Below are 25,516 nucleotides of genomic sequence, written 5' to 3'. Positions count from 1 at the left end.
CCAGTCATCCTTGGCTCTGGATTCTGGATTAGTGGTGCTGGAAGGTCACAGCAGTTCAGGCAGCATCCGAGGAGCAGTAAAATCGACGTTTCGGGCAAAAGCCCTTCATCACCCAGTCATCCCGGGAGTCCATCTCTCATCACTATTTTGAAGGAAAAGTGAGCCATTCCTTAAACACACAAACCAACAGATTCAAGAAAAGCTTCTTCCTTGCTGTTATGAGGCCTCTGAATGGACCTTTCAGATTGCAAATTTAATGTTGGGACCTCACTCTTTGTGCACCTTCTCCACCGGCACGGTGACTTGTATCTTTTGCTCTGTTCTATCACTCTTTTGCACTTTGTATGGATTTGCCTGTACTGCGCACAAAACAGATGATGTTTTCACTGAACCTAGGCGCGGTGGCAACAGTAATAAATTAAATCAAATTCTGGTGTCCTGGCCATCGCACCTCCCTCCTATTTTGAAGAAGAGTGAGTGAATCATTCCTGGTGTCCAGGCCATTATGCATCCTGAAGAGTAAAGGAGCCATCCTTGTCGTCCTCGGTCCTTCATCCCTATTTTGCAGGCGAGTCATTCCCGTTGTCCCTCACCACAAAAGAGGAATATCTCTCTGTCTGTTTATCACACGAGAGGCTGCTGCACGCGAATTGGTTTTGGGGGGGGCTGGGGTGGAGGTGCGCGACCCACACGGTGTGTGCCGGTGGGGGTGAGGGTGTAGTGTGAGTGTGTGTGTGTGGTGCTGAGCGCTGCTGCCTGCTGGCTCTCCGCTGCTTGTGCCGCTGTTGTCAAGGGCAGTGTTTGTGACAGCAGAACGGATACATTGTGGCGGCTGGCGGCGGTGGGGGAGGGGAGGGCGATGGGGAGCAGTGTACCCCCGCACCTCCACACCGCCAACACTAGGGGCGCTGGCGGGCCGGCCTCCGCCAGTCAGCAGCGAAGGCAGCCGCAGCGTCGGGAAGAGGAGGAGGCGGCCAGCCGCTGTCACGGTTCAGACCCGGGGGCCTGGTCGTCGACGGTGTGTGTTTGAAGCCGGGGGGGGGGCGGCTCGATTGCTTTCCCCTCGCTGTGTGTGAGTGAGTGAGCGCGCCGGCCGGGGCGCTGTTGACGCCGCCGCCGCCTGGGCCCGGTCTCTAAGATGGCGGCCGGCGTGGAGTCGCTGGCCGGCCCCAAGCTGCAGCTCACCGAGGCGGTGGAGCAGTACCGAGGCCTGTCGGAGAGCGACAAGCACTGGAGGATCCGCCGGCAGTTCATCCTTCGACACATCCAGAACTACCCGGGAAACAGGATGGAGCAGCTACTCGCCCTCTCCATGGTCTGGACCAACCATGTCTTCCTGGGCTGTAGGTGAGTGAGAGGAGCAGGCCCCGAGCCCCGACCTCCAGTCCATCCTTCACTCCACACCACCAGGCTTTCACTGTATAACCGACTACCGCCGCTCCTCCTCAGCCCCCTCGCTTTCCCTTGAACCCCCTCTTGTCCCTCCTCATTCCCTACCTCCCTCTGATTTATTCTCAGCTCTCTCATCTCATGCTCCTTCTCTTCCTCCATCCTCCCACCCTCCAGATACACCCTCAACCCCAACTCAATCATTGTTGATCCCCTCACTGTCCCTGACCTCCCCCAACACCTACCCATTCCTTTCTACCTTGATTTCCCTCAACACTCTCCCACCTTCTTTTCCTCACCACCCCCCCATCTTCCCGCTTCTTTTCCTCACTACCCCCCCATCTTCCCTCTTCTTTTCCTCACTACCCCCCCATCTTCCCTCTTCTTTTCCTCACCACCCCCCCATCTTCCCGCTTCTTTTCCTCACCACCCCCCATCTTCCCGCTTCTTTTCCTCACCATCCCCCATCTTCCCTCTTCTTTTCCTCACCACCCCCCCATCTTCCCTCTTCTTTTCCTCACCACCCCCCATCTTCCCTCTTTTCCTCACCACCCCCCCATCTTCCCTCTTCTTTTCCTCACCACCCCCCCATCTTCCCTCCTCTTTTCCTCACCACCCCCCCATCTTCCCTCTTCTTTTCCTCACCACCCCCCCATCTTCCCTCCTCTTTTCCTCACCACCCCCCATCTTCCCTCTTCTTTTCCTCACCACCCCCCCATCTTCCCTCTTCTTTTCCTCACTACCCCCCCATCTTCCCTCTTCTTTTCCTCACCACCTCCCCATCTTCCCTCTTCTTTTCCTCACCACCTCCCCATCTTCCCTCTTCTTTTCCTCACCACCCCCCATCTTCCCTCTTCTTTTCCTCACTACCCCCCCATCTTCCCTCTTCTTTTCCTCACTACCCCCCCATCTTCCCTCTTCTTTTCCTCACCACCCCCCCCCATCTTCCCTCTTCTTTTCCTCACCACCCCCCATCTTCCCTCTTCTTTTCCTCACCACCCCCCCATCTTCCCTCTTTTCCTCACCACCCCCCATCTTCCCTCTTCTTTTCCTCACCACCCCCCCATCTTCCCTCTTCTTTTCCTCACCACCCCCCATCTTCCCTCTTCTTTTCCTCACCACCCCCCCATCTTCCCTCTTCTTTTCCTCACCACCCCCCCATCTTCCCTCTTCTTTTCCTCACCACCCCCCCATCTTCCCTCTTCTTTTCCTCACCACCCCCCCATCTTCCCTCTTCTTTTCCTCACCACCCCCCATCTTCCCTCTTCTTTTCCTCACCACCCCCCCATCTTCCCTGTTCTTTTCCTCACCACCCCCCCATCTTCCCTCTTCTTTTCCTCACCACCCCCCCATCTTCCCTGTTCTTTTCCTCACCACCCCCCCATCTTCCCTCTTCTTTTCCTCACCACCCCCCCATCTTCCCTCCTCTTTTCCTCACCACCCCCCCATCTTCCCTCTTCTTTTCCTCACCACCCCCCCCATCTTCCCTCTTCTTTTCCTCACCACCCCCCCCATCTTCCCTCATCACCCCACCATCAGAACTAAGAGCAGGAGCAAGCCATCCGGCCCTTGGAGCCTGCCCTGCCACTTAATAAGATCACGGCTAATCTTTTCATGGACTCTGCTCCACCTACCTGCATTTTTGACCATATCCCTTAATTCCTTTATTTTTCAAAAAAGTATCTGCCTGAGCTTTATGAGCGGTTACTGAACTAGTGTCAACCACTACCCTGGGCAAGGAATTCATTAGATTAACTATCCTCTGGGTGAAGAAGTACCTTCTTAGTTCAGTTCTACACCTTCCACTAATCTTTAGTCCATGCCCTCTTATCCTACTTTCACTTACCAATGGAAACATCCTATCTGTTTCTATTTCTATTCTATCAATTTCCTTCATAATTTTATGTTTTAATTATTCCCCCCCCCCCCAATTCTCCTGAATATAATCCCAATCTATTCAGCCTCTCCTCATAAGCCAAACCCTAAACTCTGGAATCAACCTCCTCTGCACCCCCTCCAGTGCCAGTATATCCTTCCTTAAGTAAGGAGGCCAAATCTGCACACACTACTCCAGTTGTGGTCTCACCAGCACCTTCTACAGCTCTAACGTTAGCTCTCTGCTTTTAAACTCAATACCCTTAGCAATGAAGGACAAAATTCCATTTGCCTTCCCAATTACTTACTGTACCTACAGACCACCCTTCTGCGATTCGTGCACAAGGACACACAGGTCCTCTGCACAGCAGCATCTGTAGCTTCTTACCATTCAAGTAATAATCTATTTTGCTTTACTCCTACCAAAATGTATGACTTCACATTTACTAACATTGTATTCCTTCTGCCAGCCCTTTCCCCACACACTCAGGGTTCCTCTGCAAAGTTTCACGGTCCTCTGCACACTTTGCTCTGCCACTCATCTTGGTGTCAAAATTTGCTGATGAACTATACATGTGGTCCCCAACTCCAAATCATCTACAAAAATTATAAATAATTGTGGTCCCAACACTAATCCTTTAGAGACGCCACTAGTCACTGATTGCCAGCCAGAGTAGCACTCATTTATCCCCACTCTTTGCTTCCTGTCAGTCAACCAATCCTCTATCCATGCTAACACTTTACCTCTAACACCATGCACCCATATCTTATGCAGCAGCCTCCTGTGCAGCACCTTGTCAAAAGCCTTTTGGAAATCTAGATATACCACATCCACTGGGTTCCCAATGTCCACCTTGCTTGAAATGTCTATCCTCCAGAGTTACCTCTGAACAAAATAAGTGCAATTATTGAATCCCTCCACCTTTGTTTAATAGATTTGTGAAACATGGCCTACCCTTCATGAACCCATGCTGCGTTTGTACATTGGGGCTATTTCTTTCAAAATGCCCTGCTATTTCTTCCTTGATAATAGACTGAAGCATCTTCTCCACTATAGAGGTTAAGCTTGTTGTTCTATAGTTCCTCATCTTTTGTCTACTTCCCTTTTTAAACAGTGATATCACATTTGCTACTTTCCAATTTGCTGGGACTACCCCAGAGTCCAGCAAATTTTGGAAAATTACAGCCAGTACACCTGCTATTTCTCCCGCTATCTCTCTTAGTACCCAGGGATGCATTCCATCAGGGCCAGGAGACTTATCTATCCTTAGCTCCATGAGCTTACCCAACACAAGCTCTTCTGTAATAATAATTGTTTCAAGGTACTCCTCTACCTTCGCTTCTTCGTCACTGACTTGACCCATTATTAGTATCGCTGCTGAAAATGTGTTGCTGGAAAAGCGTAGCAGGTCAGGCAGCATCCAAGGAACAGGAAATTCGACGTTTCGGGCATAAGCCCTTCAGGAAACGTCGAATTTCCTGTTCCTTGGATGCTGCCTGACCTGCTGCGCTTTTCCAGCAACACATTTTCAGCTTTGACCTCCAGCATCTGCAGACCTCACTTTCACTCCATTATTAGTATCCTCCACTGTGAAGACTGATGCAAAGTATCTGTTTGGTGCCTCAGCTATTTCATTATATCCCATAACTAACTGCCCCGTCTCATCCTCTAAAGGACCAACATTTACTTGAGCCACTCTCCTTCGTTCTGTATATTTATAGGAATGTTTGCTATCTGTCCTTATATTCCATGCTAGTTTTCTTCCTCATACTCTATCTTTCTTTTTTTTTCTAGCTCTGTTTGTGGCTTTCTGTTGACCACCTTCCCTTTTCTTTCCCTCATCACCCTACCACCTTTCCTCTTCTTTCCTTCATTGTCCCCTGATCTCTTTTACTACACCTCTCTTCCTTCTCCCTCACGCTGCTGTCCTTACCACAAGTCTCCCAGGTGAAATGTGCCAGGGCTAGGCAATGTCCTTTTCTTAAAAATCTTTGGCTGGACTTTTTAATAGGAATTCTGTTTACCCTGACACACTAAGGGATAGGTGGGCAAGCATATATCCAAGACTGGGATGCTGTCGGTCCCTTGAATTCACTGGGTATGTTTTCAGTGTCTGTGTTACAGTTTATCTAAAGCCTGCTTTGACATTCTATTACTGAAAGGTGGAGGGATTCAATAATTGCACTTATTTTGTTCAGAGGTAACTTTTGAGGATAGACGTTCTGTTCTGAAGTGAAAAAAACTTGCAGAGTTAGTTACCAAATGTCTCATGCTGTAGTTAGAAAGGAAGAAATTTTGAATTGCTTTTTTGCTGTTGTATAACATTGTAATTTAGCTTTGAGGAAGTAATAGTTTTGTTTTCATAAATGAAAGTGTTTTTTCAGAGTTGAATGGAATTGGTGTACCCGTTAACTGAGGGCCAGGTATTGGTTGCTAAGTAAATCGGTCTTAATTTGATAATAGACAGTGGGATTTATTGTCAGAGAGCTGATCTTTCCAAAAACAGTGTCTGCTTTTTGTTTTGTTCTGATTATTGGTTCCCAGTGTTTCTGGGTATGTGTTGTAGTTTCTAAATGGAAACTATAAAGTTGGAGGACTAAAGAATTATAATTCAAGAAAAATATTTACAATACAAAGCAACAATCTCATTAAATGTATACAAATCTTGCAAGGATCAGCAGGAAGGATCTTCATCCTGGCACAGGGGTGTGGAAATGGGTTAAACAGTCTCAGAATGAGGGGCAGGCCATTTAGAACTGAGGTGAATTTCTTTACTTGGAGGATTTCCATGCACCAGAGGCTGTAGAGTCTCAGTTATTGAGTATGTTCAGAACTGGGATTGATCTGGGATTGAGAGATAGGATAATGCAGGAAAATGATGTTGAAGAGGAAGACTAGCCATGATCTTGTTGACTGGTGGAGTGGGCTTAAAAGGTTGAAAGACCTATTACTCCTCCTCATGTCCAGATATTATTTTAACTCAGGTGCCTCAAGCAAAACAAGACTAATTGATTGAGATTTTGTCCACCTGAACTTGTATTCATGACCACATTTGATGTCTCCCAAAGCAAACTATTAGAAATTCACAGGATTAGTTTATGCTGCTCTATGTTGCACCTGTCCCAAGTACAGTTGCGATGGTCTATGGTAGACACTATCTCCCTGGCCCTACACTCATCTCTGGAACATCTGGATAACAAGGACACCTATCAGGCTCCTATACATTGACCGTATCTCAGCCTTCGACGCTATAATTCCAACCAAACCCACCTCCAGACATAGACCTAGGACTCTGCTTCCCCACTCTGCATTTCGATCCTTGATTTCCTGACCCACAGACTGCAATCTGTAAGGATAAGTGGCAACACCTCCTCCTCAATCCTCAACACCAATTCCCTGCAAAGTTATGTACTTGGATCCTTAGTATACTCCTTATACACTCACGACTGTGTGTCAATCTCAGCTCTTATTCAATTTATAAATTTGCCGATGACACTATTGTAATGGGTCGAATCTTAAACAACGACGCAACAAAGTACAGGAAAGAGACAGCTTAGTGACATGGTATAAAGACAACAGTCTATGCCTCAGTGTCAGCAAAATGAAGGAACTACCTCATTGACTTCAGGAAGTAGAATGTGGAACGTGCCTCTGACTGCATCGATAGTGAGAGTTGGAGGTGGTCGAGTGTTTCCTAGGAGTAAATATTGCCAACAGTTTATCTTGGTTCATCCACAGCAGCACTACAGTCAAGAAAGCATGCCAATGCCTCTACTTCCTCAGAAGGCGAAGGAAATTCGGCATGTTCACAATGACTCTTACCAATTTTTATAGATGCACCATAGAAAGCATCCTATGATAGTGTTCTGCCCAAGACTGCAAGAAATTAGAGTTGTGAACGCTGCCCCGCCATCATAAAAACCAGCCTTCCTTCCATTGACTGTTCACACTTCCTGCTGCCTTGGGAAAGCAACCAACATGATCAAAGAGTCCTCCTACCCTGGTTATACTCTCTTCTTTCCTCCATCAGCAGAAGATACAAAAGTTTGAAAACGTATACCAACAGATTCAAGAGCAATTTCTTCCCTGCTGTTAACAGGTTTATGAATGGACCTCTCATACTAGAGCTAACCTTTCTCTGCATCTTCTCTATCATTGTAACATGATATTCTGCATTCTGTTTTATTATCCTTATGTACTTACGTGAGGTATGATTTGTCTGATTAGCAAACACAACAATACTTTTCACTGCATCTTGGTACATGTGACAATAATAAAGTATATCAAATCAGAGTATCTAAGTTAGAGAACCTACACTTAAGAACCAAAGGGTTGGTTCCTGTCATATGTGCAGCAATAGCTGAAGCCTGACTAATATCCAGCCAAGCCTATAGCATTGGTGAATTTGGTTTTAGCTAAAACCACCATGCTCAATGCAACATTATTGGGCTGCTGGACTATTGAAAGCTGAATGGGAAGAATTCCATCACTTAGAGACTAGTCTTTTGTTCTGGGTGCCATTAATCTTTATCCCATGGAATTCTAGTCTTCTCCTGGCTGTTTTTCCCATCTGTTTCTATTTGGTTCTACAATTTATTATGTATTAGAAAGTTACATTTCATATTTAATACAGGATTTCTGGAGTCTTGTCGGTTATGTTCAGTTCCTTTTTGCTGTGAGAAATGTGAGTTATTGGTCTTGTTCAGCAACCGTGTACTGAAAATAACTGTTGAATTACTTGATTCACTATTGGATAATGAGCCTGTCACAGATGGTTAAATGGATTCTAGTTTTCCATCAACAGTCTTGTCATTTTGGAGCTATCTCAACCCTTAACGGACTCTGCTGTTTATTTTATACATTAAATCTTCAAACAAATGTAGATTTGAGCCCTCAGTGGATGGACTTCACTTAGCTTTCAGGAGCTTTTCACAAATTTAATCATCCACTGTGGCTGCAGTGCTTGTAGGGACCTCTTGGACTTGCTATTTAGAATAACAATCCAAGCTGGTTTTGTGCAAACAGTCTCACGTCCACATCCATATTTCCTATGTGAGCACATATCGACTTGTTTTGGACATATTTCATAATTCCTTCATAATTTCTGGTTCAAACTCCTGGCACTCTAAACCAGATAGCAATCTTGTGGACTGAAGTGCTTCAAGATGAAGAGTCGTCCTTAATTGTTTTTCCTCCAGGTTTTACATTACTCTGACAAAGGTAGTTTGACTTACACGTTCTTCTTAAAGACCGAAATCACAACTTTTCCTTTTAGTTATTCCAGGAACCTTTAAAGCATTCAATATGTATGGTGTGCCAACCTGAAGAACCATTAATATTGTTGGTAGTTTCAGCTCACCTGTATTCCTCCTGGGTGAGAACCGCCCATCACAGCTTTGAACCATTGGGTATCTTAGCATCAAACAAACTTGTTGGTAACTCTAAACTGATGTGACAGTACCTGAAACTTCTCCAAGGTGAAGTGGAGAATTGTAGTATGACAGCCTTTAAAGAGTACTGCAGGGTTACCATCTGCACTTCCAACTAAACCTTTTGCTTGAGAATGCAGTACAAAGCTCTCTTCCTTCTGAACAGGTTAATTTATTCTTCTGATTGTGTGGCACACAGCATTCGCTTTTCTAACTTCTGTACAGAAGGTTTCTTACCATGGCCTTCCAAACCAAATGCAGACTCGGCTGGTGCTCCCATGTTATTTTTTGTTTTGAGCCCTGCAGTCGCATGTTGTTATCTCTACCCAGAGGAACCTTTTGAGCATGATTGACAGCATTTTTATGACAATAGGAAAACAGATTTTTTGCATTATTTATAAGTTGAAAGTAATATTCAATGTAAATTAAAAAGCAAGAGTATTTTTGATCACCTATGGAATAATTTAAATACATATTGACTTTGGAGGATGTTATTGATGGAATAAGGATGGCATGTGATTAAGGGAAATAAAATGGAATTGTCAATTAAGTACTTTTTGTTTTTCATGCATTCTCCCTGTAATGTCTCAGCATTTCATCATTTGATGTTAAAGGGTGGAGCAACATTGGTGCTAAGAGCAGTGGGACCTGATGTCTTCCACATGGTGAATTTTTGGTTTTATATCTGTACTGAGGTAATTGTAAAACAATTGAGCATCAGTTGTGACAACCTCCATGAGGACTGATAACTCTCAAAAAGAAGTTCAAACTTCAGTTAATAGCTGAAAGAATAACACCAGATTTCACATTTTAAAATGGTTACTGTAACAAAGTCCAAAAGCTTGTTTGATTAAGTATTATATTCAAAGGTAACTACCTAAAGCCACAAAATGAAATAACCCTCTTCTTTTATCTTCTGCACAACTGAAAAACACATTTTGCACGATTCAGTATGTTGTTATTTAAGTATATGTTCAATTTTCCCAGAATCAGCCCAAGGTAATTTTTGTTTCAAATAAAAATATGAAGTCATACTCAATACAAAGCATTAACTTGCTTAACCTCTACACAGATGCTGCCAGACCTGCTGAGATCCTGTGCACTTCCTTTTTTAATTTGGATTTCCAGCATTCCCAGTATTTTGCTTTTATTTGAATGATTCTTAACTCCCAAGGTTACTTTTGTTCTTTTCCTTTCCCAGCCTATTACTTGTAATCCTAGAATTGGCCTTCATGTTGAAAGAGTATTATTGAAGATCTTCCTGTCGTGGAAGCATGATGAGTCTTCCAGCTTCGATTCAAGTCCTTACAAATTTGATCTTTCAATCCAAGCGCAAGCTTCCCCTCCTGCTTTTGACAGTGAACCATTGCGGCTTTCAGCCTCGAACTGTTCTGTGTCTGTCTGTCTTGTTTCTCGTGCTCTCTCTCTCTGTCTATGCCCTCTTTGTTACTCCTCCACCCAGACAACTGACTGTGTGATTCAGTGATAGTCTCAAAGGAAAGCATGTCAGCTGAAATCTCAATTGCATCCTCAATCAAGGTCCCATCTAAAAGCACTTCGGTCTGTCTCCTAGCATAAATACACTACATCCTCTTCTCAAGAAAAAGTGAGGACAGCAGATGCTGGAGACCAAAGTTGGAAAATGTGGTGCTGGAAAAACACAGCAGGCCAGGCAGCATCCAAGGAGCAGGAGAATCGACATTTCAGGCATAAGTCCTTCAGGAACCCTGAAGAAGGGCTTATGCCTGAAACGTCGATTCTCCTTCTCCTTCTCGGATGCTGCCTGCCTTGCTGTGCTTTTCCAGCACCACATTTTTCAACATCCTCTCCTCAGTAAAACAATCTAGATCCCCTTTAATCTGAAACAACCAAATCTCTCAGGCTTGCTGTCTGACTAACCCAGAGCAGGTCACATGACTGTCTTCATTTTTCAAATTATAAACACAATCCCAAAAGCCTATAATTCAGCAAAATTGCTTTGGGCTCCTTGCCTACTTTTCTGTATTCATAAAGTTAGTGTAGAGTTATTGGAGAAAGTGAGGACTGCAGATGCTGGAGATCAGAGCTGAAAATGTGTTGCTGGAAAAACGCAGCAGGTCAGGCAGCATCCAAGGCGCAGGAGAATCGACATTTTGGGCATGAGCCCTTCGGGAGGAAGAGAGCTTTTTCAAGGAAGGCATCCTTGCAAGAGGAGAAGAGAAGGGCTCATGCCCGAAACGTCGACTCTCCTCCTTGGATGCTGCCTGACCTCCTGCACTTTTCCAGCAACCCATTTTCAGTAGTGTAGAGTTATTGCCAAGGAAGTTGGGTGGGTAGATATTAGAGCGCATAAAGATTTGGTATCCAGCAGAGGGGTGAGTTCTTCAGCTTTATTTTTAAAATGACATCCACGCGTTCAAATATACTCTTCATACTTTCAAAAATTTTATATTCACAATACCTTTTTGATTTTGGGGTTATGTATAAACTTTTTAAAGTGACACCATTGATTAAGTTTTAATCAAAACATTTTCAGTAAGAAAAAAATCGTTGATGCAATTTTATTAGAATTAGAATTCCTACAGTGTAGAAACAGGCCATTCGGCCCAACAAATCTGCACTGACCCTCTGAAGAGTAACCCACCCAGACCCGTTTCCCTACATTTACCCCGGAGTAATGCACCTAATCTACACATCCCTGAATACTATGGGCAATTTAGCATGGCCAGTTCACATAATCTGAACATCTTTGAGTTGTGGGAGGAAACTCTGCAGGCACCGGGAGAATGTGCAAACTCCACACAGACAGTTGCCCGAATTGAACCTGGCACTGTGAGACAGTAGTACTAACCACTGAGCCACTGTGTCGCCCCAAACAAAGATTTGTTTTGATTTCGAATAAATATTTTGGCTTCGTCACTGTGGAAGATTGTGGATTCAAACCACGATGGACTTGAACGCAGTACTGATATGTAAATACAGTGCTAAAGATGTAGCATATTCAGAACAGACTTGTGGACAAGGTATTAAGTCAAGCCCCTGTTAGTTTAAGTGCATATAAAAGATCATGTAGCACTATTTACAGGTGATCAGCGCTGTCCTGCACAGCATTCCTTTCTCCCTCAATTTAAAGCAGATATCTAGTTATCTGCTAATTTATTGTTTGTGCACTTTTAACGTACACTTGACAACTGCTTTGCCCACATAACAATAGTGAAACTGTCCAGAAGTAATCTAGGATTTTCTGTGTATAGGCAATCTGTTAATCTATGGCTGTCTTTGTTTACTTCCATTTAGAAAGAATAGAAAAAGTACTAACAAAATTACTATTGTTCAGGAAGTTATAAAGAGGCATGTAGAAAATACCACTTTGTATGATTTTGGGAAAAGAAAATCATGATTGACTAGTTCACTGGATTTCTTTGAGGGAGCAAGTGGGACTAGATTAGGTTGGGATATCTTGTCAGCATGGACGAGTTGGATCGAAGGGCCTGTTTGCGTGCTGTACATCTCTATGACTCGAAGTGATATATAAAGGGAAACCAGTGGATGGCTGTACTTAGATTTTCGGAATGTATTCGACAAGAACTCGTGGTATAGGGTTTACGTGTCAGGATGATTGGTTAGCTAACAGAAAGCATGAATAACTTAATTGGCAAGATGTGACGAGTGGAATGCCACAGGAATTGGAACTATTTATAATTTATCTCAATGACTTGGATGAAAACCCTGAAGGTAAGGTTGCTAAGTTTGCTGAAGGTAGTAGAATGACTTGTGAAGAGGCTATAAGGGGTTTGCAAAGAGAAATAGACAGGTTGAATGAGTAAGCAAAAATTCAGCAAACAAAGTATATACTGTAGGAAAATGTGAATTTGTCCACGTTGGCTGGCAGAAGGAAAAGCAGTTAATAATTTAAATGGAGAGAGATTGCAGAACCTAGATATGCAGAGGGATCTGGATGTCCTTATACCTGAATCATAAATTATTATTGAGGTACAGCAAATGATTAGGAAAGTAAATAGAATGTTGTTTATTGCAAGTGGAATGGAATATAAGAGATATTTTGCTGCAGTTCTGCAGGGCGTTGGTGAAACTGCATCTGGAATACTGTGTACAGTTTGCATTTCTTTATTTAAGATGGAATTTAAATTTGTTAGAAGCAGTTCAAAAAAGGTTTACTCAACTGATTTCTGGAATGAAGGAATTATCTTATGCGGAGAGGTTTGACAGCATGAGTCTGTGTCCTTTGGAGTTTATGACAATGAGAGAACTTGACAAGATGGATGCTGAAAAGATGTTTCCTCGGCACTAGAACCAGGTGCTACACGTTAAAAATACGCCTATTTAAGATTGAAAAGAATTTTTTTTCTTTGAAAGTTGAGCATCTTTGGAAATTGACTACAAAGGGCATTGGAGGGAAAAGCAGTCAATAATCATAAGGCAAAGGTAGATAGATGCTTAACTAAGAAGAGAGTCAAAGGTTATGGCGGTAAGACCACTGGCAGATCAGCTATGATCTTATTAAGTAAATCGCTCATTCTTAACTTGCATTTTTATAACTAGGAAATGCAGCAGACAACTTTTATGTCCATGTCTTGCACAAACAACAGTGATATTAGATCAAAGAACCAATTTTAGCAGACTTGGTTGAGGGATAAATATTGGCCAGGACACCTGGGCAAATATATTGTTTCTCTTTGAAGTAATGTCAAGTGATCTACTCCAACCATTTGAAGGAAAGGACTTTGGTTTGGAAGGAATTTAAAAGATGCCTGTTTTGAAAGGTATTACTTCGTCATAGGACCAAAAATATCTATTGATATGCATTTAAAAGTGTATCAGTTATAAAACACATGAATCAGTTGTAAAACACTGGATTTACAATTTACTGCAATTGTAATTGTCCAGTAGATATTTGTACATTTTTATTTGATGAGCTATTTCTTGGTGACTTTCATTGGAAAGCACATATACTTTTCGTTAAATGGCAAGAGTGAAGCATTTGAATTTGGTCTTTGTTCGGGTTGTTGATATCTCACTTGAGACTCATGATTGAGATGTATAAGGTTATGAGGGGCATAGATAAGTAGATGAGAAGGAAGGTTCCCCCTTGGTGGAAGGATTGATGAACAGGAGGCATAGATTTAAGGCGAGGGGATGTGAGGAAGTATTTTTTCACCCAGAAGGTGGTGGGAATCCGGAACTCACTTGCCTGTAAGGGTGACAAAGGCAGAACCCTCATAACGTTTAAGAAGTATTTAGATATGTGCTAATGATGTTAAGGCATACCAGACTATCAGCCAAGTACTGGAAAGTGGGATTAGAGTAGTTAGATGCTTGTTTTTGACCAAGGCACGCTTGACGGGCCGAAGTGCGTCTTCCTGTGCTGCAGACCTCTATGTTTCACTCCTTTCCCCATAAAATCCCTACGTATACTTTTTTATTATTCTAATTCATTATGTGTCGATACTTAATGCATAACTCTAAGTTCCCCTAAGAAGGGGGTGATGAACCATTATAGTCCCTGTAGCAAACAGTGCAACTACAGGTGGGTAATAAATACTGACCAGCTAGTGATGCCCACAGCTTACAAGTGAATAAAAAAAAGTACTCTCTAGCAGTGCTGTAAGGTGGGAAGTTTCTAGACTTTGATTAAGGAGTGATGATGTGCAGTCTGTTCAAGGTCAGATGGTGTGTAACAAATCTTGGGTCTAGTAGGTGTTGGCAATATCATTTACTGAAACACAAAAACATTGGACAAGATTCCCTCTCAGCTACTAGGATGCGGTTGTCATGCTTTGGCAATTATTCCTGGTGTGTTATGTCATGCATGTGTGGTGGGAAAAGAGTGAGCCAAAACAAAGAGAAAGAATGTACTTTTGACCATGATATATTGATACACCTTTTATGTTCTAAATTTATTGTATTTTGCTATAATTTACATAAAGTGTACTTATCAGATAAGATGTGAAGATGGTAATGGTGAAGTTATGCAAATAAATTTTGTTTCTTTTTATTAAAAGATACAGCCCAGACCTTTTAGAGAGAGTCTTTCAAATGGCTGAAGGTATTGATGTTGGTGATATTGGATCATGCGAGTTGGTTCCTGGGAGCGCAACAAACAAAAGATCCAATTCTGACAATGGTAAGTGAAAAAGACTATCCTATTATGTTGGTATTTATAATATGGAAATAGGCAATTCAGACTAAACAATTAGTGCTTATCTTCTGTTCAAGCAATATAGTCCTCTTCATGTATTTTATAATAACTCCCTATTTTCATAAGAGCATACAAACTCTGAACAATATTAGGCCATTCAGTCCCTGCTCTGCTGTTCCATAAGACCTTGGCTGATCTGATTGTAGCCTCAAATCTGTGTTCCCAGTTTCCTCTGATAGCTTTGCATCCTTTGCTTATCGATCTACCTCCACCTTAAAAATATTCAAGGACTCTCCTTCAACTGCATCAGTCCTTAAAACTAATGAAATCTAGACCCTCTTAACCCTTTTTCTCAAGAACTGTTTAAGAAGGGCGGTAAAGACAAGCCAGGGAACTATAGACCAGTGAGCCTGACCTCGGTGGTAGGCAAGTTGTTGGAAGGAATCCTGAGGGACAGGATGTACATGTATTTGGAAAGGCAAGGACTGATTCGGGATAGTCAACATGGCTTTGTGCGTGGGAACTCATGTCTCACAAACTTGATTGAGTTTTTTGAAGAAGTAACAAAGAAGATTGATGAGGGCAGAGCAGTAGATGCGATCTATATGGACTTCAGTAAGGCATTCAACAAGGTTCCCCATGGGAGACTGATTAGCAAGGTTAGATCTCATGGAATACAGGGAGAACTAGCCATTTGGATACAGAACTGGCTCAAAGGTAGAAGACTGAAGGTGGTGGTGGAGGGTTTTTCAGACTGGAGGCCTGTGACCAGTGGAGTGCCACAAGGATCGGTGCTGGGCCCTCTACTTTTCATCATTTACATAAATGATTTGAATGTGAGCATAAGAGTTAGTAAGTTTGCAGATGATACCAAAATTGGAGATGTAGTGGACAGCAAAGAGGGTTACCTCAGATTACAATAGGATCTGGGCCAGATGAGCCAATGGGCTGAGAAGTGGCAGATGGAGTTTAATTCAGATAAATGCGAGGTGCTGTGTTTTAGGAAAGCAAATCTTAGCAGGACTTATACACTTAATGGTAAGGTCCTAGGGAGTGTTGCTGAACAAAGAAACCTTGGAGTGCAGGTTCATAGCTCCTTGAAAGTGGAGTCGCAAGTAGATAGGATAGTGAAGAAGGCGTTTGGTATGCTTTCCTTTATTGGTCAGAGTACTGAGTACAGGAGTTGGGAGGTCATGTTGTGGCTGTACAGGACATTGGTTAGGCCGCTGTTGGAATATTGCATGCAATTCTAGTCTCCTTCCTATCGGAAAGATGTTGTGAAACTTGAAAGGGTTCAGAAAAGATTTACAAGAATGTTGCCAGGGTTGGAGGATCTGCACTACGGGGAGAGGCTGAACAGGCTGGGGCTGTTTTCCCTGGAGCGTTGGAGGCTGAGGGGTGACCTTATAGAGGTTTACAAAATTATGAGGGGCATGGATAGGCATAAATAGGCAAAGTCTTTTCCCTGCGGTCAGAACTAGAGGGCATAGGTTTAGGGTGAGAGGGGAAAGATATAAAAGAGACCTAAGGGGCAACGTTTTCACGCAGAGGGTGGTACGTGTATGGAATGAGCTGCCAGACGATGTGTTGGAGGCTGGTACAATTGCAACATTTAAGAGGCATTTGGATGAGTATATGAATAGGAAGGGTTTGGAGGGATATGGGCCGGGTGCTGGCAGGTGGGACTAGATTGGGTTGGGATATCTGGTCGGCATGGACGGGTTGGACTGAAGGGTCTGTTTCCATGCTGTACATCTATATGACTCTATATGTTCATAAGCTTTGTATTCTGAATAATTTCCCATCAATGCTTTGTATCTGTCATTTGAGTAGGTTGCTGCGGACTGAATGTTCAGTGATTGCATGAAGCCCATCTGAGTTTGTTAGATTACAAAACTAAATTGCACCAACAATTTCAATCTCTGAAGAGCAAAATTATTGAACCACCAAGGCACTTATTTCAAGTAACAGCATTCAGTGTAATCTTTACTGAATTTTCAGTTTCTGCCAAATTGTGGGCAGTATTGTTTCCTGGCCTGAAAATAATTATAGTTTCATGGTTGGAAGACAGAAAGAGAGGATGTTCTCCTCATTTTTTTCCACCACTTCCACCAGATAATAAGCATTTTGGATCTTGCAGTAGACCTAGATTCTGTCCTTATGACGTTTGGTTATTTTGCCATAATTGATTTTCTTCAATAACTGAATATGCTGCCTTTTGAAATTAATTTCCAACCAAAAATCCATTCTGAAGTGTGTTGTCTGCAATAATAATGCTCTCCTACATATTTAACAGAAACTGACACGTTTAATGGTAAATTTTCAATTTTCATCCAAGTGCATGCTTATCCATATGCGATCACTACAGAAACATATTTTGCCAGTTGATTTATTAGGTCTGTGTAGAAATTCCACACAGTTTTGAGTACTGAGGGAGATTAACATTATTCTCCAGTTGCTGTACTTGCTTATGATCAAAATCAAAGTTGTGACATCAATGCTTTGGTATCTATTCTGTAAGCATCAGTCAGCTTTATTGCATTCATAAGTTCTACATCTAGAGTTACTAAAACTGTTTGGCTTAGTGAATGACAGATAGTTTAAATACTAATATGAGAAAATGTAATATTTAAAAGTAGGGGAAAGATCCTGCTGTGTACAACAGGAGTTGAGGTCTAATCCAGCATCTAGCTAAGTGCAGTTGCATGCTAAGTGGAAGAAATGTGCATCAAGTAACTTTGCAGCATTTCTTTAAGTTTAACAAATAGCAGTTTTAATGAGGGAAATATTAACTGAATGATAGAACTATCAAAGTGTTTATTCTAAGTCTCTGGGATTGATGCAGTGTTCCTAATAGACATATTATAGAAGAGAGATCATAAGAGAGTAGGGGTAGGCCATTCAGCTTTTGAGCCTGTCCTGCCAATCAATGAGATCTTGCCTGATCTGCTCCGAGTCTCAACACCTCTTTTGTGCCATCTCCTTATAGCTCTCACCTCCTCAATATTTTAAAATTGTACTTCCTCTTTAAATACTTTCACTAATATAGCCTCCACAAATTTCTGGGCTTGAGAATTCTAGACATTCTATACCCACTGAGAAAAGTACTTCCTTTTCATACTTTTAAATAAGTGTCCCTTTAATTTGTAACTATGTCCCCGATTTGGGATTCTGCCACTAGTGGGAATGTAACGTAGAAAATAGGAACAAGAGCAGGCCATCCGGCTCTTCGAGCCAGGCCTGCTATTCAATACGATCATGGCTGATTATCCAACTCAGTGCCTCGTTCTGGATTTCTCACAAACCCTTTGATCCCAAAAGCTATATCTAGCACCTTCCTGAAAACATCCAATGTTTTGGTCTCCGCTGTTTTCAGTGGTAGGAAATTCCACAGGCTCCCCACTCTGAATGAAGAAATTTCTCTTCATCTCAGTCATAAATGGCCCACTGCAGATCCTTACAATGTCGCTTTGGTTCTGGGTTCTCTAAGCCATCAAGCATTTTCTTCCTGTTTGGCACTGTTAGAATTTTATAGGTTTCTATGAGATCTTCATTCTTCTAAACCCCTGTGGATATAATCCTAAACAATCTAGTCTTTCTTCATACATCAGTCCTGCCACCTCAGAAATCGGTCTGGTAAATCTTCATTGCTCTCCCTCTGTAGCAGAATTTCCTTCCTCTGACAAGGAGATCAAAACTGCATACAATACTCCAGGTGTGGTCTCATCAAGGCCCTATACAATTGCAGAAAGATATCCTTGCCCCTATACTCTAAACATTCTACCCTGTCAAGTCCCCTCAGAATCTTCTATGTTTCAATGATTCTTCTAAAATCGCATGAATGAAGGTCTAACATGTTCTTGATCAGTCAATTCCTTCATTTCCAGAATTAACCTAATGAATCACTTTTGTACTGCCACCAGTGCCAGCATATCTTTGATTAAAAATGGGGATGAACATTACATGTACTTCCAATGTGGCCTTACCAACACCATACAGTTGTAACAAGACTTCCCCATTTTTAAACTGCATGCCTCTAGCAATAAAGTCCAAAATCGCATTTGTTTTATTTAATTGTTACACTGCGTGCTAACATTTTGTTTCATGCATAAAAAGAGTCTGCTCCCATCTGTGATGCTCACTTTTGGAGTTTCTCTCTATTTAAGTTTTAGTTTGCTGTTGGATTCTTCCTGCCAAAGTGTTTGTCTCTCACTTTCCTACATTAAACTCCACCTGCCAAGTTTTTTGCTCAATCACTCAACCTATCTAAATTCTCTTGCAGTTTTCTTGTGTCCTTATCACAGCAGGCCTCCCCACCTATTTTTGTATCATCAGCAAATAATTACACATCACACGTTGCAACTCCCTTCCGAATCATTAATATAGATAGCAAATAATATGAGACCATAGGACTGTTCTTTGTGTCATTCCACTAGTTATTTCTTACCAAACTGAAAATTTCCCATTAATCCTGACTCTATCTCCTGCCCATTTGCCAATCCTCAATCTGTGCTTATACGTTACCCCTAACACCATGAGCTCTTATTTTGTGCTGTACCTTTTTCAATGTGACACCTTCTTGAATGCCTTCTGCAAATCCAAATACAATACAGCTGCAGATTCCCCTTTATCAACTCTGTTTGTTACATGCTCAAATGACTCTAGTAAATTTGTCAAACATAATTTCCATATCCTTCATCTCCATGTCACCTGTCATATCAGATCATTTAGGAGTCTAATTCCATAGTTACTCTTAAAACAAACTTATGCAATTTGACTACAGAGAAAGGAGTCTGCACAGACAGACCCCAACAGGCATTGTCAAAACAGATATTTCCTTGACTCTAGCTTTTGTGTTCTGTTTGAAATGGTTTTAGCAATAACAGCATTAATACTAGCTGATGAGCAAAAGAACAAGGAATATGTAGACGCATATGTATTGCTGAAGTTTCTCGATTTAATTCTTTAGAAATAAAAGATATAACTTGTTGATGTGCAAGGCAGGCAATGTTTTGAAAATATGAACTAACACACTCGCTGTCTGTGTCCACCTTCTTAGGTGAAAATCCAACAGCAAAGCGGAAACCGCCTTTATTTCGCCCTCGTTTCCGTTTTGAGCCAGTTGCATTTGTTAGCAGCAGCACCAAGGAGGAGGATGAAGTAAAGAAAAAGCCAAGTCAATCAGACAAGCCACGAAGGTGGGCAGATTTAGATGAAGATAATTCAAATTGTTTGATTAGAATGGAGGAGAAATCGGTAAAAGCAGAGTCTCAATCCACCTCAAAAACAAGCAAATCTAGCAAAAGTTCAAATGGCCCACTGGATCCTGCCACTTCTCAGAATTCTAACACGTGTGATTATGATTCATTGTGCAAAACCATTTTCACAGACGGAGAGCAAGCCAAAAGTGGAAACTGCGTTAATGGGATAAGCTGTTTAAGCACTTACATGTCTAAAATACAGCAGAATTATTCTGCTAAATATGAAGCTTATCATTCCAATCCATCAGATCTTTATCCAACAATGAGGGGACCGGATTTTTCCAAGACCCCAGTTGCCAATAAACAGGGCTACAAGGGCCTGGGTTTCACACAGACCAAACGGTCGAAAAGTAGAAAATCTTCTAAGAAGAATGCCAGCAAGTCAGTCCTTCCAGAACCTTTGTCAAGCAAGGAATCTCCATCTGGTGGCTTTTCTCCATCTGCAATAAAGAGCAGACAGACTTTCTTTAATATGCTTCAGATATCTGTGTCCAGAAAGCTTAGTTCTATTGGAGGTTTCAGTAACCAGCTAAACCATAGTGACGTGCTAAGCAGCTGTATTCAGACATGTAAAACAAATCCTCAGTATTTCTACGTATCGCTGAAGGAGATCCCTCCAGCTGATGTACCAAAAAATAAGAAAGTCTTGACAGATGGCTATGCCTGTGAGTTGAGATGTCAGGGTGTCTACTTGGCTACAGGTTATGCTGGCAGCAAAATTGGAGCTCGCGATAGGGCCTCTGAGCAAGCCTTAAAATTGTTCCTTAAAGATGTGGTGGTTGAGGTTGTGAAGCGCAAGTGTAAAAGTAATTGTATTGATGATTTAATATTATGTGAAAAAAACACCCCTCGAAATGACATTCCTCCTGCTCTCAAAAAACCAGATGAGAAAATCCCAAGCAAAGATACTAAAGATACAGCCAATAAAGGGAATGAAACAACTAAACAGAACAATCGGAATTCGAAGGATCTCAAAAAGAAGCACTGGATGGATTTTGTCATTTTGGAGACCGCAAAAAATGCTGTCTGCATTCTGAACAATTCAGCCCAATTTAACAGAATGACCGTGGATTACAAGTTTCACCTGACGCCCAGTCAGATCTGGCAATGTCGTGTTTTTGTTGAAGATCACTTTATTGCTGAGGCTTATGGAACCAAGAAGTTGGTGAAGCATACAGCGGCAGAAAAAGCTTTAACAATACTGAGGGAAACGCAACCTATTGTAAAATCAAGCAAACCAGGAAACACTGATGCAGCCATCTCTCGAAGTGCAATTCTCGGAAGGTCGGCTGAGGAAGCTCTTAAACAAAAGATCACAGAGGACAACATTGGCAATCAGCTTTTACGGAAAATGGGGTGGAAAGGAGGTGGTTTGGGGAAAGAGGGTGAAGGTATTGCAGAGCCAATCATTGTAAAAGAACAGTTCAAGAGAGAGGGCCTGGGTTTAGAGATGAGCAAGAGTGGTTCTAAATTAAACAAGCGTGATATAGAAGATCTTATCAAAAACTATGCCCGCTCGGACAAGCAGGAAGAACTGACCTTTTCCAAAGAACTAACCAACGATGAGCGAATGCAAATCCATCAAATGGCTGCAAAGTATGGCCTCAAGAGTAAATCCTATGGAAAAGGAAAGGAGCGTTATTTGGTTGTGAGCAGAAAGGTCCGTGTAGATGATATTATGAACCAGCTTGCACAAGAAGGACAAGTTGGCCGATTTGAACTGGTAGTGCCCGGTTCTTCAACTTGATGCAGAACTCTGCCCAATCTCTCATTTTTATTTATGTGCAGATTCCTTCCCAAGTGAGACTTTCCCCCTGTAATCTGAATTCAGTTAATGTAAATGGTTTCTCAATTGCAATAGAAGTTTATCTACATCTATTATTTACAGTTTTGAAATCGTCATCAGTGAGGTAGATGTTCAAAACAAGGCATCCAAAATGAACTGTCTCAGTATTTCTGCATCACCTTTTTCCTTGTATAAAGATAACTGTCTGTGTTATTTACAAAAAATGGTAATAAACTGCCACTGTTCAAATTACTAGTGAGCTAATAACTGTTTTGATGTGGTTCATCTCAGGAGCAAGTGATGAGATACATTAAAATTATGACAGTTAATCTTAAAAGTTAGTGTATATTTTTTAATCCCAGTATTTGTTTTTGGTGGGGGGGGGGGGTTTCTTGTTGATGTTCATGTGCTAGGTTTTTGCTTCTTCTCACCATCTACGCCACAAGAGTGGAATAAAATGTAAGTCAAGACCTCAACTTGCTTCATCCTTCATAGTCCCTAATCATTAATGGACTGGTGGAAACTGTTTGTAAAGAAATGGTATTTTGGAACAGTTCTGTTTTGATAGCTCCACAGTGCAATATTTAAACTCTATAACTGTCCTTTTACAGTAATTCTACCACAACATCCTGTATTCACCCTGTTTGATATGTCAAGCAGCATTCTTTCTCCTCTGCTCATTTCCTTGCTAGAATTTGGGTATTGGGTGCCCAAGTACCTTGCTGAACTGACCATTCTTCGTGTGAGCCCATGTACTGGGTGACTGTATGCTGTTTGAATATAGTGGATTTTGGAGCCTGTCCAGTATGTCCTCGACTGATGTACATAACAAATGCACTTTCCAGCTGGGTTCCTGCACCCCCACCTCCTCCTCAACTCAGGATGCTAAGGCCAATTTTAGTGCCTTATTTTAGCCCTGAATGAGGATTTGGAACCTTGATTGTTTGTGGCTATTAAGATGTACATGAACATCCCAAGATTGAACTTTCATTTTCTTTTGAGGACTACAGTGCGTGTTGAAGGATTAGATTCTGACCTCTTAGTCATAATGAGCTTCATTAAGTTCTGCACTAGGACACTCTGCTGAGATTATCACTATATAAATAATGCTGGTGTGACGAAAGTATCTCTTTCTCTTAATGCTCCGTCATCTGCCAGCTAATGCAAAGCAGCATTGAGTGATAAGGTGGACAGAATATTGGTCTACTTGCCAGCTGTCATTTCCTTTGAGGGAACAACAAGGTTCTAGTTGGTGTATTTTTGGTGTATTAAATGGCAGTCCAGAATGTCCTTTTGTTTTAAATGGAATAAAATACTTTTTAAAATAAGCCTGTTACTGAAAAATAGTAATAAATTTGCATTGCTGCTTATGTACCTGATAGTAACTGTTAGCCAATGTCTTTGTCTGTTTTCATATTGAATTAATTCAAAGAAGAAAGGACATGTGGTTTGTTTCCCATCAACTGAGCAGCACACAATGTGTGCACTTTGGAAATTTAAGAATATTTGGGTAAATTCAGACTGCTTTGAAAAATAGAAAGATGCCATCAAAGTGATGGACGATGGCATCAAAAGTGCAATCAAGTGGCATTTGCTAACCAACAGTATGTTCACCAGTACACATTTTGAGTTTTTCAGGATCTCCTGGCTCTTGACCTCATTACAGTCTAGGCCCAAACATGGACAAAAGAGCTGCACCCTAGAGATGAGGTGAGAGGGACTGGCCTTGACATCAGGCAGCATTTGATTCCGTGTGAGATCAAGAAGCTGGAGCAAAGTTCATGTTGGGAAACTGACACATTCCACTGGTTATAGAGTTATGCCTTAAACAAAAAGAAACATGTGGTTGTTGCAGGCCAATCATCTCATCTCCAGGATATCTCTGCAGGAGTTCTTCAGAGTACAATCCAAGGCCTAACTATCCATTGCCATTTCAGTGGTAATGATTGCAGTGTGTGTTGCCTGTTTTCAACTACTTGCGAAGTGAAGCAGTCTGTGCCCTTATGCAATAAGACCAGGTCAGCAATTAGCCTTGACCGAAAGGAACAAGTAATATTTGTGCCATGCAAATACTAGGCAATGACATTCTCCTATAAGAGAAATCTAACTTACTCCCAATTATTTAAATACTATTACCACCATCAGATTTCCCCACAATTAACATTTTGCGGGTTACCATTTAAGAGAAAACTATTTGGACTGGCCGTAGACATCTGTAGCACTAAAATAGGTCAGATTGGTTAGTAATTCCTGACTCCCTAGTGCCTGTCCACAAAGTACAAGTTAGAAGTGTAATGGAATGCTGTGTGTTTGCCTGGATAAGTGCAGCTTGAGCAATACTCTTAAGATCAATATCATTACAAGAACAAAGCTGGTTACTTGATTAGCATCCCATCCACCATTTAACTTTCACTCACTCCATCGCCAACAACTGTGGTTGGTACAAGATGCACTGCGGCAAAAACCCGTTGTCTTCTTCAACAGCACATTCTAAACTGATGAGCTCTACCATTTAAAAAGGCAGCAAGGATGTGTGAACACCACCATCTTCAAGTGTGCCTTGAATTATACAACAGTCTGATTTGGAAATGTATTACTGTTCTTTATTTGGTCAAAGTACTAAATCTCCTTACCTAATAGTATTGTGAGAAAATATTCCTATGTACTGCAGTGATTTAAGGTGTCTCACCATGATTTCCTTGAGGATAATTAAGGACGGTTACTTGATACTAGCCTTGCCAGTGATGCTCACGTTGTGTGAATGCATAAGAGATGTTCATAAACTGTATTTGTGATAAACCTTGGAGATACTATGTAAAGGTGTTTTAATTTTTGATTTAAAAAAAAGCAAACTGAATCGCTGCTGTTTGAGATACTCATGCTGGGTATGTACTATTTTTTTTTTCTCCCCTGTTTTCCCCCTTCTTTCTAGATGACGCTTAAGGTGTTTACTCTTGGGTTTTGGATCCCAAGGTACCAGCAGCCCTTTGGCATCTCCTCCAGCCATTTTGTGTGAACCAGTGAGTATCAGCAATGTATTTGAAGAGCAGGGCAAACAAGTCCAATCCTGTTCTTGGCAGATGTAAGCAGCCATGCAGTTTCCAGCGAGTAATATGATCACCCAGTTACTATTTCCCACCCCCTCTTACCAACATCTCTTGATCCATTTGGACTGAGGTCATTTGTAATGATCCAGCAGCTTCTTAGCTAATTTAATTCTGTCCAGTAATTTGAAGGTAGGGCTTTTTAGCTTGAGTGGTTAATGGGTAATGTTTATTTGCTAATTCTTCAGGTAATACACAGGTTATTAAAACTGACTGGTTCCAAAGATTCTGGCTGCCGTAATACTGTTCATGAACAAGACTGCACCATGTCTGTCAGCAGACTCTTTCACACTGAGGGATATTCGAAGTATGGGGCAAATGGGGACTATGATCCATTCCTCTCCACCAGACCAAGCTGAGAAGTGCTGAGATTAATTGCTGCATTATTTCTGATACTAAGTTTGTGATCATTTACATGTGTTCATTCAAAGTGAGCATTTGGTTTCCCTTGGGCTAGAGAGAGAGGAATAAAGATTTCCTTCCAGATTTTATACCTAGCTCAAGACAAAAGCTGAAATATTTCTGCCATATG

General features: G+C 41.8%; 1 protein-coding gene across 1 annotated transcript; it reads left to right on the top strand.

Annotated features, from left to right (window-relative positions):
* The first annotated feature begins 925 nt into the window (after window positions 1-925).
* Window positions 926-23,208, top strand: nkrf (NFKB repressing factor). The gene is made up of 3 exons (XM_060832038.1): window positions 926-1,347; window positions 14,697-14,818; window positions 19,893-23,208. Exons 1-3 carry the CDS (start codon window positions 1,139-1,141, stop codon window positions 21,839-21,841), a joined length of 2,280 nt encoding a protein of 759 aa, XP_060688021.1. The 5' UTR covers window positions 926-1,138; the 3' UTR covers window positions 21,842-23,208.
* The last annotated feature ends 2,308 nt before the right edge of the window (window positions 23,209-25,516 follow it).

Source organism: Hemiscyllium ocellatum, chromosome 11 (assembly GCF_020745735.1).
Source record: "Hemiscyllium ocellatum isolate sHemOce1 chromosome 11, sHemOce1.pat.X.cur, whole genome shotgun sequence".
NCBI lineage: Eukaryota > Metazoa > Chordata > Chondrichthyes > Orectolobiformes > Hemiscylliidae > Hemiscyllium > Hemiscyllium ocellatum.
The sequence above is the reverse complement of the archived record's forward strand: the minus strand, read 5'-3'. Positions and strand labels throughout refer to the sequence as shown.